This window comes from Antennarius striatus, chromosome 1 (genome assembly GCF_040054535.1).
Source record: "Antennarius striatus isolate MH-2024 chromosome 1, ASM4005453v1, whole genome shotgun sequence".
Taxonomy (NCBI): domain Eukaryota; kingdom Metazoa; phylum Chordata; class Actinopteri; order Lophiiformes; family Antennariidae; genus Antennarius; species Antennarius striatus.
Window position 1 is genome coordinate 21254858 of NC_090776.1, and position 16683 is coordinate 21271540.

General features: G+C 40.4%; 2 protein-coding genes across 4 annotated transcripts; both read right to left on the reverse strand.

Moving 5' to 3' along the window:
* Positions 1-1039: 1039 nt before the first annotated feature.
* Positions 1040-10993, reverse strand: rab27a (RAB27A, member RAS oncogene family). Its single transcript, XM_068320727.1, has 6 exons — positions 10806-10993; positions 5285-5450; positions 3755-3840; positions 3549-3652; positions 3342-3465; positions 1040-3103 (listed from the first exon to the last, which is right to left on the reverse strand). Exons 2-6 carry the CDS (start codon positions 5435-5437, stop codon positions 2908-2910), a joined length of 663 nt encoding a protein of 220 aa, XP_068176828.1. The 5' UTR covers positions 5438-5450; positions 10806-10993; the 3' UTR covers positions 1040-2907.
* Positions 10994-14265: 3272 nt separating this feature from the next.
* LOC137593249 (protein PIGBOS1) lies at positions 14266-16381 on the reverse strand. 3 transcript variants are annotated; one of them, XM_068311964.1, is made up of 3 exons: positions 16245-16381; positions 15802-15990; positions 14266-15376 (listed from the first exon to the last, which is right to left on the reverse strand). In XM_068311964.1, the coding sequence occupies exon 3, from the start codon at positions 15329-15331 to the stop codon at positions 15140-15142; it is 192 nt and encodes a 63-aa protein (XP_068168065.1). In that variant the 5' UTR covers positions 15332-15376; positions 15802-15990; positions 16245-16381; the 3' UTR covers positions 14266-15139. The 3 variants fall into 3 exon arrangements, with proteins under 3 accessions (XP_068168065.1, XP_068168057.1, XP_068168071.1); XM_068311956.1 differs by having other exon boundaries at positions 15797-15990; XM_068311970.1 differs by lacking the exon at positions 15802-15990 and having other exon boundaries at positions 16245-16354.
* Positions 16382-16683: the final 302 nt, after the last annotated feature.

Genomic DNA, 16683 nt, shown 5'->3' on the forward strand with positions numbered 1-16683 from the left:
ACTCCTGTGGAGTTGGAACAACCATTCACCTCACAGGTAACCATAACTTTATCGGGTTTATCGCTTCAGTGATCGTATTGTGTTCTAATGGCTGCCCGGACAGACGAAGCAACAGGTTTCCCGATTACGTACGACCCCACATGTCCACTGGATACGGAAGCTGCAACAGCACAAATTTTAAGGTTTCCTGACAACAGTGATGATGCCAGACATCTGAAAAAAAATTTTTTTTTTTCATAATGATAAACAAAATATATGTCACTTAAAAATGAGTTTACTGTCCCTTTAACTGTAGGTTAGTTAAAGGGACAGTACACCACTTCCAATCCTATGTAACATGAAATTGATCATCATCTTATGGTATTTTACAGGACAACAATCCTTTATACCACAATGGGGAATAAACAAACACACACACACACACACACACACACAAAACCTCACAGATTAAAAGAGGCGTTTCTCACTCAAACATAATGAAAATCAACAGCACCACCACCACAGAATTGTACTTCAATAGAAATATTGAATGTGGGACATGAAATATTTTCTCACTGGCATCTAAAACATTTTTAATGAATGATTTTATATCAACACAAAATATAAGAAATGTAATACAAAATATAATACAAAAATCAAAAACATGAGAATCTGAAGTTTCCTTCTAAAACATGCTGTTTGCATGCTGTAATAACGTGAAAACATGCTAGAACTGAAAGATACCATCTTAGAATGTTGTTCAGTGGCTCCTGCTGGTGACACTTCCTCTTAAATAAGATGATAGTCAAGATAAAAGCTGAAGTCTTTAACCCAAAAAAGAAATGGCTTAGGAGTTTTGTAAGATACTGAGAATAAATTAGTTAATTGTAGTTACAGTCATGAGTCTTTTTTAAAAAAGGGACTATTTCAAATCTAAATGCTGAAAAAACACGAGGTTAAATATCTTCTACAGCATCTTCTGTCAGTTGATAACCGAAAAACATCGCCTAGAAGTGGCTCAACTGTTTGATTGTACAAAATGAGACATTGCTTCAAGGAGTATATAAATAAAAAATTTATTTTTGTGACATAATTTACATCTGTGTATAATAAACAGGATGATATAAATGAACATTTATATCAATATTTATTTCACTCTAATAGAATTGAACTCCAGTAATAAATTTTTCAAAGAGTGGGAAAACATCTCCATGTTTTCTCTGAGTGAACACACACACGTCTGTTGGTACGGGAAATGATGACAGTCATACGAATGCAGAGGGTTGTGTGGGAAACGGTTACAGTTGTGAAGACATTTTTTTGTGTGTCACAAAAATAACAACAAAAAAAATAGCACGACCACACTGCATGGAGCGACACCTCCAACAGTTTTCCCCTGATGTTCAATATATTACTTCATCAAAGTCTATAAACGCTTCATGCAGAGACGACTTGATGTTTCAGGTGTGGCAGCAACATCACGTTATATTAATCATTTTATTGCATGATTTATTAATTGGGTATCATTATGGGGCCTGAGGACGTGTGAAAGAAACAACAATACGGTTTAAGGAAATTCTAATTAATTTGATAAAATCAATCATTCAAAGCAGTGGGTTTTGTCGCAAGTAAATTATAATACTGTACTAATAATGACAGATGGTTTGAGAGGAAAGAAAGTTAAGAAGTAATTTCATTTACTCTCTTACAAAATGTCTTAATAGGGACAAAACTATTGCATTAAGCTCAGAGCAGCTGCTTTGAGAAATGTTCATGAAACTCCAAGCAGTCAAGTAAAATACAATTATATGATCTGTGCCATTTAAACTGAGGTGATAGTTAAGTTTTAAAGTTTAATTTAGACCTAGTCAAAACTTGAATTATATTATGCAGTTTTTTCCTTTAAAATATATTGACTTTTTTTCAATTACATATTTATTATGCAGTTGAGCAGAATGTGAAATCCGGGCTATGTTTCTAGTCAGTGTTCTTTATAAATGTATGCCCCTTATCAAACAACTGAGCATCAAAGTTTTCAATGGTCAAAACAGAGAACAAGCATAAACAAAAATCAGAAAAGAAAATGCATGACCATTAATTAATGTATATCGTCTTCTCCATGTATTTAAGTGTGTGTATATACAGTTTTGTGTGTCTCTGCGTGCTTACTTTGCTGTGACTTGAGCCATAACGATTACACCTGATAATATGCAGCTGTTAAGCTGGATTCAGCCAAAAAAAAAAAAAACATCTCATGAATTCAATTTTCAGAAGATTTAAAAGTATGAAGTGAAATCCCCAAATTTAAAATGCATGTCAGTGAAAGCTCAGTGGTCACACAGGAGCTCACGAACCAACACCTTCCACACAATCATGTGTCATTAAACCTCTGCTCATCACGAGCCACACATGTATTTTGGATTATGTTCCCAATTTATTTCAAATATCTTGCAGCGTCAGATTTAGAATAAACTTTAACTAAAAACTGTGATGGAGATGAAATTTAAAGTTGTTGTTTTTTTTCTACATTTTTCATCTCAACAAATGTCAAAAAGGATTACCCAATGATCAGTTCTATATAAACACACAAGGGATTTGAAAGCATAACACTCACTGTTTGGATCAATTAACAAAAATGTTTTAAAAACCTCGATTGAGCACCTCAGCCCACATAGAGACATATTATCTCTCCATCTCTATGTGGGCTGAGGTTTGGTCACCGTTGGCAGATTCTTGTGAGAAATAGCAATTTATGGTGGCCGCATGTTTTGTGCTGTTTCTGGTCCTGTCAGTTTGATTCTGTCATTGATAAAACTACTCAAGAAAAATTATAAATACACAGTGGTGCATTTTTTAAAAATACCTTGTGTGTGTGAATGTGTTTTCCTATTTTTCCCTCCTTCCACCTAAAACAAGCTCCTGATAATGTTAACACGCACATTTGCTTTTCTCAGCGCCCTCTGAAACATCTGGGTTTGTGGGCCCGTTCACCCGGACCGTCCCATCAGGGATCCAGGACTTGTCGACACATCTTTCCATCCTCTTCATGATGAGATCCAACAGGACGTCCACAGCCTGGCTGACGTTCTGCCCGTCGGCGGCGCTCGTCTCAAAATATGGGATTCTGCATGGAAGTAAAGGCCTTTAAAACATTTTACACATCCCCGCTATAATATTTACGTCTTTGGTCAAGGCGTGTCCAGCAGGATATTTTGCATATGTTGGCAAATATTTGCTTTTTGGAGTGTGCTACATTGGTGTGACATTGTCCTGCACAGACTTACACAAACTGTGGCCACGGCCTTCTTAACAAACACAGGAGGGAGAGGCTGATGCTCAAAAGGATTAATTCAGACACATACCCGTACTTCTCTGCCAGCTCTCGGGCTTCTCCTTCACTCACTGCTCTCTGATCCTTCAGGTCACATTTGTTGCCACACAAAATGACGTCTGGACTTTCGCAGTAAGCGTGAATCTGTAGCTGACCTGAAAGATTCAATTCAGTCATTCTGAGTTCTTCACGTCGCGCTCTGATGTGCAGCGTCGTTTGTGCAATATATCAAACGTACTCATCCAGTTCCTGACGTTCAGGAAGCTTTGTTCGTTCGTGAGGTCAAACAGGAGGAGGAAACCCATGGCGTCTCGGAAGAATGCCGTTGTTAAACTTCGAAACCTGATCCCATTCGAAGAGAAACAACAAATATACTAATCAAAACAATATTTAAAAAGATGAAAGTGAAAAGAGTAGATCGGATTGAGGGGAGGAAGACCTCACCTCTCCTGTCCGGCAGTGTCCCACAGCTGCATGTGGATCTTCTGTCCTCGGGATGAAGATCCGTTCACACCAGTTGGTTTGTAAACCTGAGCGACACAGAGAGTGAGCTGGAAGTGGAGCCGGATGGCCTCAGCACCAAAGAAAACTGATCTGAACATCTTCAACAGCAAAACACAAGCTTCACAAAAACCAAAAAAAATCTTGTGCTGTTCCAAAAACCTTCTAACGCTGTGCTGATGCTGATCATGAGGACCGTCCCAGAACGGGAACCAAATCAATCTAATCAATAGCAGCTCAGTTCAGAGACGCTTCACAGAGTTAAAGTAGCAGAGGGTTAGTTTATAATTCCATCCATTATATTTCAAATTCAAATTCAAAAAAACTTGATTAGTCCCCCAAGGGGCAATTGAAAGCACATAAAGCAGGAAAGGTGTTAAAAGTACAAACATACAGTGTAAACAAACAGTGTAAACATAAACAATAAACATAAATAATAAATAAATACAATGTTTGTTAAATAGTAATTCAAAACCTTGTTAGTTTAGAACCTAATTTGTTCAAAACCTAATGGGTTAGTTAGTCAGTTAGTTTAAAGCCTAGTTAGATCAAAAACTACTTAGTTTAAAACCTAGTTAGTTCAAAAACCTAGTTAGTTCAAAGTTAGTTCATTTCATCATTGAAGCTATTCTCCGTGTATTTTTCACATCTAGTGGTTAAAATTAAATCTTAGGCGCCAAGAGTCTTCAAAAAACAATTTCAGCTGAAAAGTATCTTTGGTGTTAGGATTATATTTATTGATGCTGCTCCTGTTTACAGCAGTACGGTTCAGAGCTCTATGGTTCAGAGCTCTGTACATAACGAGTGGTGTGTTCACACACACCAGACCAGAACAGATCCACACTGTCTGGTGTCTTGTTTTCACTCTGATTTTAACAATCAGAGACAGGAAGCACCGCTCTGGGTTGTTTGAGGCTTACGTTGATATTTAAACATCAAAAGTTATTGCTGACATTTACAGTTTTGAAGCTGCAAATTTTCCCCATGCTGTGTATTAACCTTAATGTTAATAATCTAATTATCTTCGTAATCAGAAGAGGTGAAAATACTTGTAATGAAACACGTGTTGGACAACCACTTAACCCAAATGTCCAGTTCAGCTCTGATGGTGTATCAGTAGACAGATTCTTAAGGTGGAAGTCAGCAGCATTAAAGAGTGAATACTGAGTCAATATGAACTCAGTTGTTTGCCAACGGCTTCAAGTGTTTATTCTTAAGGAGGGTTCTGCCTGCCATGACCAATACTCATTACTCAGACTTCTGTTGCAACATTCATCAGCAGCCTTTTGTTGTAAGAGACTTACCCAGGGGTGTAAGAATGCACTTAATACCACGATTTGCCACACAGCACACGCACACAGCAGGAAACGCTACACGAGAGGTGCAGTGTAAAATACACGCTTTTAAAATGACGTGAAGGAAATTCCACAACAACTTGGGATGAGGTTTCACTCACAAACGGATTTCACTCACCACTCTTTTTTCTCTGAAGTCGATTCCGACTGTAGTGATGAACTTGGAGTTAAACTTGCCATCAGTGTACTGGTACAGGAAGCTTGTTTTTCCCACGCCGGAATCACCAAGGGCAAGGAATTTGATTAGGTAATCATAGTCCCCGTCGGACATAGTGAATGTCTTTCTGTAAATACCAAAGCAAACAGAGTCAGGCAAGCAGTCGTCACAATATTGGGAAAAGAAATTAACCTCAAAATGAATGGTTTGTTTATTCTACCCTCAGACGACAAAGTGAACTTGGTAATTTGACAGAACTCTAAGTGTGTGGTGACCCAGACAGGCGTTAGCACAACCACACACACACACACACACACACACACACACACACACACACACACACACACACACACACACACACACACACACACACTCAAATATCACACAACCCTTGAATTGCATACACCTTGAAACAGGCTGAACTAAATGGTACAGGATGAAAGTTATGTTTAGTGGATCTTTAAATTCATTCTTTTACTCTGATCAACTGAGAATCGAAATAAAAACACCAGAGAAAATTAAAATGACAACAAAGGTGCAATAAATCAAATTATATCATTCATCTAATTATCTGTGCAATCTTTTTGTTTGTCTACTGAACACAAAACCCCAACAGCTACCTTCAACAGGAAGAATCCAGGACCTGTGAAATCCATCAAGTGTGCAGCTTTGACATCAAATGTCCTAGTTTTTAACACTTTATAGAACATCTTAGGAGTAATAAATGAGGCTCATACCCACTACAGTTCCTTAAAATGTTAGAGAGACAACACAAAACACCTTTTACATTTCAACATTACGCAAGGCCTGCAGACATGGATTTGGTAAGTGTGTTGTGGGCTAATAATCTGTGTGACAAAAGAAGTTTCATCACAATGACTCCATAACAGGAAACATTTTAAATTCTTCCGCCCTTCAGATGCACCAGCATACCTACAGGGCTGGGAAATCGTATTTGCACTCATCCTGATTTCTTGGGGTTTTTTTTGCGTATTTCTCAAACTTTGATGTTTCAGGTCATCAAACAGGTTTTTATATGAGGTGATGATCACCTGTGTAAATAGAAAATGTAGTATTTAAATGACAATGTAATCTATTAAGGGGGAAAAAAGCGATCCAATCCTTGTTAGAAAGTAATCTTTCCCGTTAAATCATGAATACTATGTGAGTAATCAAATTTTTTTGAAAAGCTGGGTTCAGGTTTATTTGACCCGCCCAGGCCTGTGTGTTTCCAGACCTGTTGAATCAAGAAATGACTGAAGTGAAGTAAGCTAAAAGATCTCAAGATGAAACACATCTTCTCATGATTTAAATAAATTCCAGGACAGTTAATAAATAAAGTCAATGACGTGTATCGGCCTCTGAGGTTTTGGGACTCCAGTGAACCACATTGAAAGCCATTATCCCTATATAATCCAGGGCACCACTATAAGGCACACTGAACTATAAGGCACACCTTCAAGGAATTGCCCATTTTAAAACAATTTTCATATGTAAGGCATATATAAGGAAAAAATGTAAAGGCTTTTAGGTGCACCTTATAGTGTGAATACTGTACTAAAAAGCATCTTGATGATCCCAACATGTTTATGAAAATGCTCTGTGGACTACCAAGACAGACGTGGAACTTTCTGGAAGGTGTGCGTCTGATTACATCCGGAGTAAAACTAACAGTGTTCTATAACACCAACATGGTGATCGTCGTGTGACGGTCTGGGCGTCTCTGCTGCTTCAGGACCTGGATGATCATGAACTCTGATCTCTACCAGAAAATCCTGAAAAAACATCTGTCCTTAGTCTTAAGAGCTCTTAGATTAAAAAAGACTCGCCGCCGAAGGTGATGCAATGAATTCCTGGGTTAAGGGGACAATTACCCTTTTACATGGGTGATTTAGGCCTTAAATGACATTTTACTTTCACTGAATGGAATAATCATTTAAAAGCTGCCTTTCTTGTCTATTTCAGGGTCTTTTTCATTTGTTGATCTGAAAAATTTAAATGTGAGAAATAAATACCAAACAAAAAAATGTTCAAACACTTTTTTACAGCACTGAGGATCAACCGCACAGCCTTCTGTCACCCCCCTCCCTCCAGGGCAGGACAGTCTCACTCTTTGTCTCCACTTTGATTTCAAGAACTAATTGAAGGGGCGTTCATTGTCTTAAACTAGCATCAGGACGTCTATGGAATGAAACATTTTCACTTGATATGCTTGACCATATCCACTCAAAACCTTTCAGACAAAGAGCAGCTGTATCATGTGACCAGCATGTAGAAAACTATTTGGACTGGTCCCACATTCTTTAGCTGGGAGGCCCATGAACCTTTCATCTGGAGACATAAGCAGCTTAAAATCAAGATCCGTGATAAATGTACTCTGATGGAAACGGTTCGTCTCAAGCTCTAAACGGTGAACAAAAACATGAAATCCAAACTCCCACTAAGGGCTAAAAGTTAAAAATCAAGAGTTTTCTAAGTTAAAGGCTTCTATAAGAACGGAAGCCCTGATCAGATGCAATCAATGACAAAGCAACTCTTGAAACACACAAACACCAGCTAAATATTTCAGATTTCATCTTTTTTAAGGTGAACTTTTTATTTACTTCTTATTGTTAAGTCTTCATAAGACTTACTCTGTTGTAAAGCTCTTTATACAGCTTTCAAATGAGCTTTACATATCAAACTCTACACAAGCCAATGCACTCAGGTTAGCATTAAGATTCCTACCCTACTCAATGATCAATTAAACACAAACGATCTAATCAACAGGGCCTCATATTCCTCACAAATAGACTTAAATCCCACAAAAAAATTTGATCCGACCAGAGAAGCAGTTTCAGTTCAGTCGATAAGAATCACGCTGATCAGATCACAACAACGGTGTCTTTATATTCGATCAATCAGTTAGATTGGCCAGTTTGTGACACATTTAAACTTTCGGTTCACTCATCCTCCATCAAAAGATCCTGGTTTAAACTCAGCAGTCAAACACATTTGGAGATTGTAGCTCTTGGCGCTGCTCATTTTCGTTGCATTAATATCAACGATTTATGTTTTTAAATAACAGGGTGGTATCAGCATTCAGTTATAAAGACAATTATAAAGACAATGGCTGGAACACATTTATTTAAAAGGTGCTGTTACTGCAAATGACGTCCCATCTTAATTCTAACTGGGGCAGAGATGTAATCTATGTTATTAGCAACACTGGTGCTTTTCCTGCAGTGAAAATAGGTCTTCTTTTACATTTTAGTTGACCTCATGCAGTCAGATTTTTTTTCTCGGTCACAATTAATTCTAAATTCAGATATTCAAGTTCTGACATTGTTAAAAAAAATCCTAGTTCTGACATTGTTAAAAAAATCCTAACGTTGAAAACTCAGTTTCTAATTTCTATTTGAGATAAAACCAGGTCATAGGAGTGACATGAAATCATGCAAAGCCACATCCCTGGAGATGCAGACAGTCAGCAAATTTCTGCAGAATACAAACACTCGACACCAGACACCGGCAGGAAAGATCAAAAATAGCATCATCTCCTGTTAGCAAGAAAGAAAAAGGTATGATGGCAAGAAAGAAAATGTGGGTATGATGGACAAAAACAACAACACTTTAAGTCCGGTTCCTTCACATACTTCACATAGCAGCTGTAGAAGGAAGTGAGTTCTGATGGCACAGAGCAGAAAAGACTCAATGTTTTGAAGATGTTATCTATGTATTGCCCCCCCAAAAAAGGCAGCTAGTTGCAGTTAGTAGCTACTGCAAATCAAAGTTAAGGAAAAGGTAAAGCACAAGCTCCTAACCTGTGAGTAAAGGATGACATGATTGTTGTTTATGATGTTACTCCACTGATAAATAGATGCTTGATGCCCAACACTGCTTTGTTACATGTCACACCTTTTGCTTCCAGGACGCCAGCTCACGATTTAAAACCTTACACTGGAGCTGCTTTATGCTCCTGTTGGTTTGTCCAGTGTAAACAGATAAAAGGCAGCAGGAAGGAACAACCTCTAAATAAAAAGGATGAGTCCAAGACCAGAGCTGAACAACTAGGTCTTCCTTTGAGAATTTGGCAACTACCTTCATTCAAGAATGTCAAAAACACGTCAGTATGTAAAACACTTTGTCCATAATGGTTTCATAGAAAGAGCATTCAGCTAAAATCACAAGACCCACAACAACAACGGTAATATTAATGACTGGAACCTAAAACACAACTAAACCAACTAAAACACACCTCAGGAGAACGGTCTTATAGGATCCTATTGGAGATCAATTCATTCTTCTGTGGTGAAATTAGCTCAGATATCTTTTATTGGTACAGTATTCTGAACAGATGGGAGAGTTTCTAAGAAACGCAGGGTTCTCCTTGTTTGGTAGCTTAACCTCTGTCCACACTCTCTCCCACAGTGGGAGTTAACCTAGCAGCTGTGTTTACTAGACACGCACCACCAGCACCATCACTAACCAGCACCAACCAGCACTATCACCAACAAACACCACCAACCAGCACCACCAACCAACACCACCAACCAGCATTATCACTAACCAGCACCAACCAGCACCACCATCAGTAACCAGCACCAACAAACACCACCAACCAGCACCACCACCCACCAGCACTAACCAGCAGCACCAACCAACACCACCAACCAGCAATCCCACCAACCAGCACCAACCAGTACCACTACCCACCAACACCACCAGCAGCTGTAAATGATTTGTCAAGGAGGTGGATGTCCCACCGCTGGCTGTTCTCCAACAGACTCCAGCAGCTCCTTGTAAATGTCGATGTGATGGAAACATAAACCTGAAACAATGCAGCCATGATGATGATGTCCAACTAAATATAATTATGTCCATCTAAATATGATGATGTCCAACTAAACTATGATGATCTCCAACTCAGAGTGAACTCAGATTAATGCTCTGGCTGCCAAAACTGGAACTCTCTTATCACAACACCCTGTGGGGATTTATCTGCTGTAGCTCCACTAACACCACTGCCAAGCAGAGACAACAGAGTCACACACTCAGATCCATAAAGTGTAACAGACAGAGAACCTAATGGCCCTCAGCTGGTCCTCATGTGGCTCTCTGGTGGTCAGGGGCCTTCCAGGCGTCAATAATCCTTTCTTTACTTGATGTGAATAATTCTAAGAAAAATAACGCCACATTAAACTGGATGCCAAATTTCTTCCTTCCTGTCAGACATGAGATCAAACATCCTTCTGTGTTTCAGCTCATTTACTTCATAACTGATTCAGCAGCGACGCTCCTCTCAATCAGTTATGAAGTAAATGTGAAGTAAAAAGAGAGGACAGACAGGTGTGAAAATGGTTCTGACAACAGATCAACTGGGATCAAACATTAGCAGGTGGGCATCGAGCTGACAACCTACTGCCTCAGACTGAAGGGAAACTTGTGAGCAGCTCCAGATGCTACGGGCTGACATTTCCTGAAAACATTTAAATACACTCACCAGCTCCGGGGCGTCGCAGCTGACGGTTTGTGGCGGTCAAAAAACAACAACAACAAACAAAAATAGTCGAAAGTGATCGGAGAAGAATTTTTCTCCACAGTGAATTCGTGAAGACTTGACTTGTCCCGTGTCCGTGGGGCCACAGCTGACATGAGAGCAGCTCCACACTGAGTGAGCAGCTGCTTCACTTTCCGGGCTGTGGTTGTGGTGAAGAGCAGCGCCCCCCCGCGGACAGACGCGCCGCTGCACTGTGGTCGTGGTGAAGAACAGTGCCCCCTTGCGGACACAAGCGCCACCGCACTGTGGTCGTGAAAGCCGCCTCTCCACCAGATCACCCACGATGAGACACGACCACTAGGAAATTATTATAGTCTTTTAGTAACTCTATTGTAATAACTCTATTACAATAATAATTTTATCATTGTAATTATAATTTTGCATTAAAATTACCGTTACTTTCCTAAAGGTTGATTTAACAGAAACTGATGAGCGTAACACTGCTCTGCACCGATTACAAGATTCTGTCCAAGGCTTTGGCTACCAGGCTGAGGGAAGCTATGGAGCAGGTCATCCACCGGGATCAAACCTACTGTGTGCCCGGCAGGTCCATGGCAGACAATGTCTACCTAATTCGTGATGTTTTGGAGGTGTCCAGATCATTGGGTATAAACGCTGGTCTCATTTCGTTAGATCAGGAAAAGGCATTTGACCGTGTTGAGCACAGCTTCCTCTGGACAACCATGGAGAGGTTTGGGTTCAGCACCGAGTTCATTGCCAAGATCAAGGTGTTGTACAGTGACGTTCAGAGTATTCTGAAGTTTAACGGCAGTTTGTGTGCCCCCTTCGGGGTGCATCGGGGCATCCGGCAGGGTTGTGCCCTGTCTGGGATGCTCTATGCACTCTCTCTGGAGCCCCTCCTCTGTAAAATTCGCAAAAGCATCGACGGTTTGATTTTACCTGGTGTTAGAGAGAACATTCTTTTATCTGCCTATGCTGATGATGTTGTTGTTCTTATAAAAAACCAAAGGGATGTTAATGTTCTAGTGGGTTTGACAAACTCATTCAATGTTTTAACTGCTGCAAAAGTAAACTGGAACAAAAGTGAAGCCCTTGCTGTTGGTGAGTGGCATGGCAACCTCCCAGTTCTTCCTCAAAACTTGTGTTGGAAGACTGATGGTCTCAAATATCTCGGTGTGTACCTGGGAGATGAGACAACAACCAGGAAGAACTGGGAGGGCGTCATTGACAACATAGAAGGGAAACTTAAAAAATGGAAATGGTTGCTCCCCAGAATGTCATACAGAGGTCGAGTTTTAGTGATAAACAATCTGGTAGCCTCGCAGCTGTGGCACCGCTTGACCTGTATGGAACCTCCATCAGGGTTTCTAGCCCAAATCCAGACCAAACTTGTTAACTTTTTCTGGGATGGGCTGCATTGGGTACCTCAAGGAGTGTTGTTTTTATCAAGAGAGGAGGGGGGACAGGGCCTCATCCACCTGGCTAGCAGAACAGCCACGTTCAGATTACAGTTCATCCAGCGGTTTCTGACCGGACCAGCGGATCTGACGTGGAGAGAGGTGGCCGGCTGCATATTCAGACGAGTGAGCCACTTGGACCTGGATGCTGCACTGTTTTTAATGGACTCTAAGCTTCTAAAGTTGGAAGGTTTGCCTCCGTTTTATCATGGTGTTTTTAAGTCGTGGGCCCTTTTTAAAAGCAGCCCAGGAAAAAACTCTGACTCTTTGTTCTGGTTACTGAGGGAACCACTAGTGCATGGGGCCAGGCTGGACGTCTGCAGTGGAGCCACACCTGGTCTGTCTACAGCGCTTTGCAGAACCAGGACCGTGACCCTCCAGCAACTGGTAGACAACGTCGGGCCTGCGCTGGCGGATGCCCAGGCTGTGAGCTCCCTGCTGAACATCCAGTCCACCAGGGTGGCTCAGAGGGTGCTACAACTGTGGAGGCAAAGACTTTCCTGGAAGGAGAAAAGCCTCCTCCTGGACTATAGTACAGGGACTGTACCAGACAGCAAAGATCCTTTCCCAGAGGTCCACATCAGTCCCCTGTTTGGAGAACTGGAGGGTCCTCTCCTCGGAGATGAACGACAGATCAGCCTGCACACGGCCAACAAAAAAATACTGTACAAACAATGTGTAAAAGTAATCAACAAGAAAAACCTGTGTAACAGAGCACCTACTACCTGGGCCAACAAGATGACGGGAAATGGACCTGACCCGCAGTGGAGACTTCTGTACAAACCTCCCCTCAAGAAAAAAACAGCCGACCTCCAGTGGAGGATTTTGCATGGTGCCGTCGGTTCCAATGCTTTTGTCTCTGTTTTTGCCCCTGCGGTGTCCAGCCAGTGTCCCTTCTGTCCCCTTCAGGAGACAGTCTTTCATACTTTCAGTGAGTGTGGGAGACTTGCAGTACTCTTCACTCTTCTAACAAATGTTTTTAACTTGTTCAATGAAAACTTTAGTATCAGGAAATTCATCTACGGTGCTGGGTACAATAGATCGAATCAGAGAAAGTGGCAGCTTTTAAATTTTATTTCTGGGGAGGCAAAACTTGCAATTCATGTGACCAGGAAGAGGAAAATTGAAAACGATACCACTCAAGAAGCAGCTACTGTTTTTTGCTGTAACATCAGATGTCGCTTAAAACTAGAATTTGGTTTCTATAAATTGACAAAAGACCTGAATAACTTTAGGAACATCTGGTGTTACAAAAATGTGCAATGCACTTTAGTTGATGACCACCTCACTTTTGCAAACTTCCTGTTATAATGCACTAATTCTTATATTGTATTTCCCTTTGTTTCTTGGTGGTTAATGTTTTTGAGTGTTTCATATTTTTGAAATTTCATCTGATGAAAATTTGTAAAATGTTCTAAATGTTCTACATGTTAAATGTGATTGAAGTTTGTTTGGAAAAGATGTTTTGAGGCACTTAAATGCTTTCATCTAATGTAAAACTGCAAAATGTTTGAATGAGATTAAAGTGTTTTTGCAAAAATCAGGGTTAGAAGAAAAAAAACACAACAGTGTTGACCACTGTGGAGCCTGACGTACAGCTGACTTATCAGTGGGAGGCAGGGGACACACTGAGCACAACGCCGGTCAGTGCGCTGCAGAGCCACACGAAAGACAAACAACCACTCAGGCTCACACCTACGGGCAATTTGGAACCAATCAATTCACCTAAGATGCATGTTTTTGGATGTGGGAGGAAGCTGGAAAACCCAGAGGGAAGACACGGGGAGGACGTACAAACTCTGCACAGAAAGGATTAAAACCCAGAACCTTCTGGCTGTGAAGTAACAGCACCCCTCTCTAAATTATGAACTGGCCTTAATCTTCTAAATTACTGTAATCCCACATTCACACAGGAAAACCTGTAAACACATGTTCAAAGCTGGGACTTGAATAAATCCATTTCCCCCACACATTTGTGTGCATTATACTTTTATTTCTTTGGCAATGGTCTTGGTTTTAGGCGGTTGTGATAGAACAATGTAAAACTGCACAACTTTAATAAGTACACATACCAGATTTGGCGTCATTTAAAGGGACCGTAAAGTTAATTTCAAGTGACGTGTGTTATTCATCATTATGAAAAATAGAAGAAAAAATACATTTTATATGTGTAGCATCATCCGTTTGGTCAAAAAAGCTTAAACTCTGCGCCGCAGCAGCTTCCGTATTCAGTGGTCACGTGGGCGTCACATGTCACTGGGGCCAAACATAGTTTAGCAGCCATAAGAAACAATACAGCTCTAGATACGATTAACACCAAAAGTATCATGGTTACCTGCGCGGTGAACGGTTGTGTCAACAGAACAGCAAAAAGACAATCTTTCAAATAAATTCTCTGTGGAATTAATAACAACTAGAGTTGTCCAATTGTAATAAATGGCGATTTGCTCAATGCTAACATAATATGGACAATCCCATTGACGGGCCAAGCGCGTTAGCATTTTCAGCGCAATACCTTCCCAGAAGGTATTGTAAAGAACGACAGGTCCTTGTCTTCGCGTCTTTTTGCTGTTCTGTTGACACGTGACCACTGAATGAATAACATATGTCACTTAAAATTAACTTTACAGTCCCTTTAATTATTTAATCATTTATACATTTTCCCTTTGTAGAGGCTGGAAATAAATCCCCACATGACACACTGTGTTGTGACCCATAGATGAATCAGAAAGTCAACTTGATAAATACTTTACTTTTATTCACTAACAATCCTGCAAGAACTAAAATTACACATGAATTTGTCTCTGTGCTGGTTGTGTATTTCAGCTCGGACAGTCCTGCAGCCTCCACTGTTGTTTTCTAGCTTCTGCCTTGGAGTGACGTTGATGAAGAATTGTCTGATTCACTTTGTGTCTTTTGTGTGTCATGGATTTCCTGTCCTGAGGTCTTCTGTTCAGGGACAAAGAAAGGCGTGTAGATGTAAACACCACCACAGACTCCAAGCAGTGTGGCAAAGACCACCTGTGAGAAAGGAATTCTACTTCTCAACATGACTTCTTTTAATGTGAAACTCCAATGTAGAGAAATGAGAGGATCCTGGAAACAGAGTAAAAATGTGTTTAGAATTTGTTTGATAAGACTAATGTCACTTTAACTTAACTTTACATTATAGATAGATAGATAGATATATACTTTAATGATCCCAAGGGAAATTCAGGTGACATCTGCTCGCAAGAGATACAATAAATACAATAAATACACACATGACAGAAAGTATAAGTAACATTATATACATGCTGTTACATAATTATAACAACAGGAAAAAGAATAGCCTAAAATGAAAGGAAGGAAGCATAGGCACATGGGAGAAGAAGAGAAGAAAGAGCTTTGGGAGTCGATGAAGTGTGATGAGTAACACGTGAATGAGCCGAGCTGTTAACTGGTTAAGGACCCCCACAAGTGTCCCACAGCGCATCCACAGTGCGTCCCAGACCCCCCACGTCTATCCTTTCTCACCCGACCTTGATGACCCTGCGGCTTCAGACCCCCTCCTCCTGAGAGAGTGGTTGTGCCCCCTGATGGCACGAGGCACAAAGGAGGTCCTGAGTCTCTCAGTGGAGGAGCTTGGTGACAGCAGTCTGCCACTGAAGGAGCTCCTCTGCTGGGTGATGGTGGTGTGCAGGGGGTGGGTGGTGTTACCCAGGATCGACCTATTTATTTCATGTACATTGTAAAAACGTTTGAAACAAAAACAGTCAGATCAAATGGACCTACACACATTATACATGAAAGCAAAATCAAATTTGATAGTACCCTGTCGAAAATGAATTTCCTGGTCATTAAAACTGTTTCTTGGTTTTATTTTGAAAACCCTGTACAGTATTTACTATCCATTTATTTGAGTCATGTCAAATATAATATTATTGCTAGATGAAGGTTTTTCTCTTTCACGGTCATAACTCACCGTAGAAGTATTCGAAGTGTCTGTAATCACCAAATACAGACAGAAAAACAGGTCAAAATACAACGGACTCCATGAAAGACAGACGTGTGTGTGCAACCAGAGGGTTTCCTTCTTCTTCTACTACTTTTTGTTATTCGTCGTCTTCTTCGTTTGCGTTTATTCACGGCTTTACATCATTTCTATTGAAATACCGCCACCTTGTGGAATAATGTGTTCCCTACGTCTGTGGAGATTCTCAGTCATCCGGGTCATGTTTGATCTCTGACACTGTTGAATCAGGTCTTCTCTCTACTTTTTATCGCTTAAATAGTTAATTTTATGATATGAAGGTAATAATTCAGAAATATAAATAACTTTCTAAACGTTTAACACTCGCATTCATGTGTCGCAGTCTCGGACGTTTATTTTGAAATCAGCGAGTAACATTTAACCGGAAGTA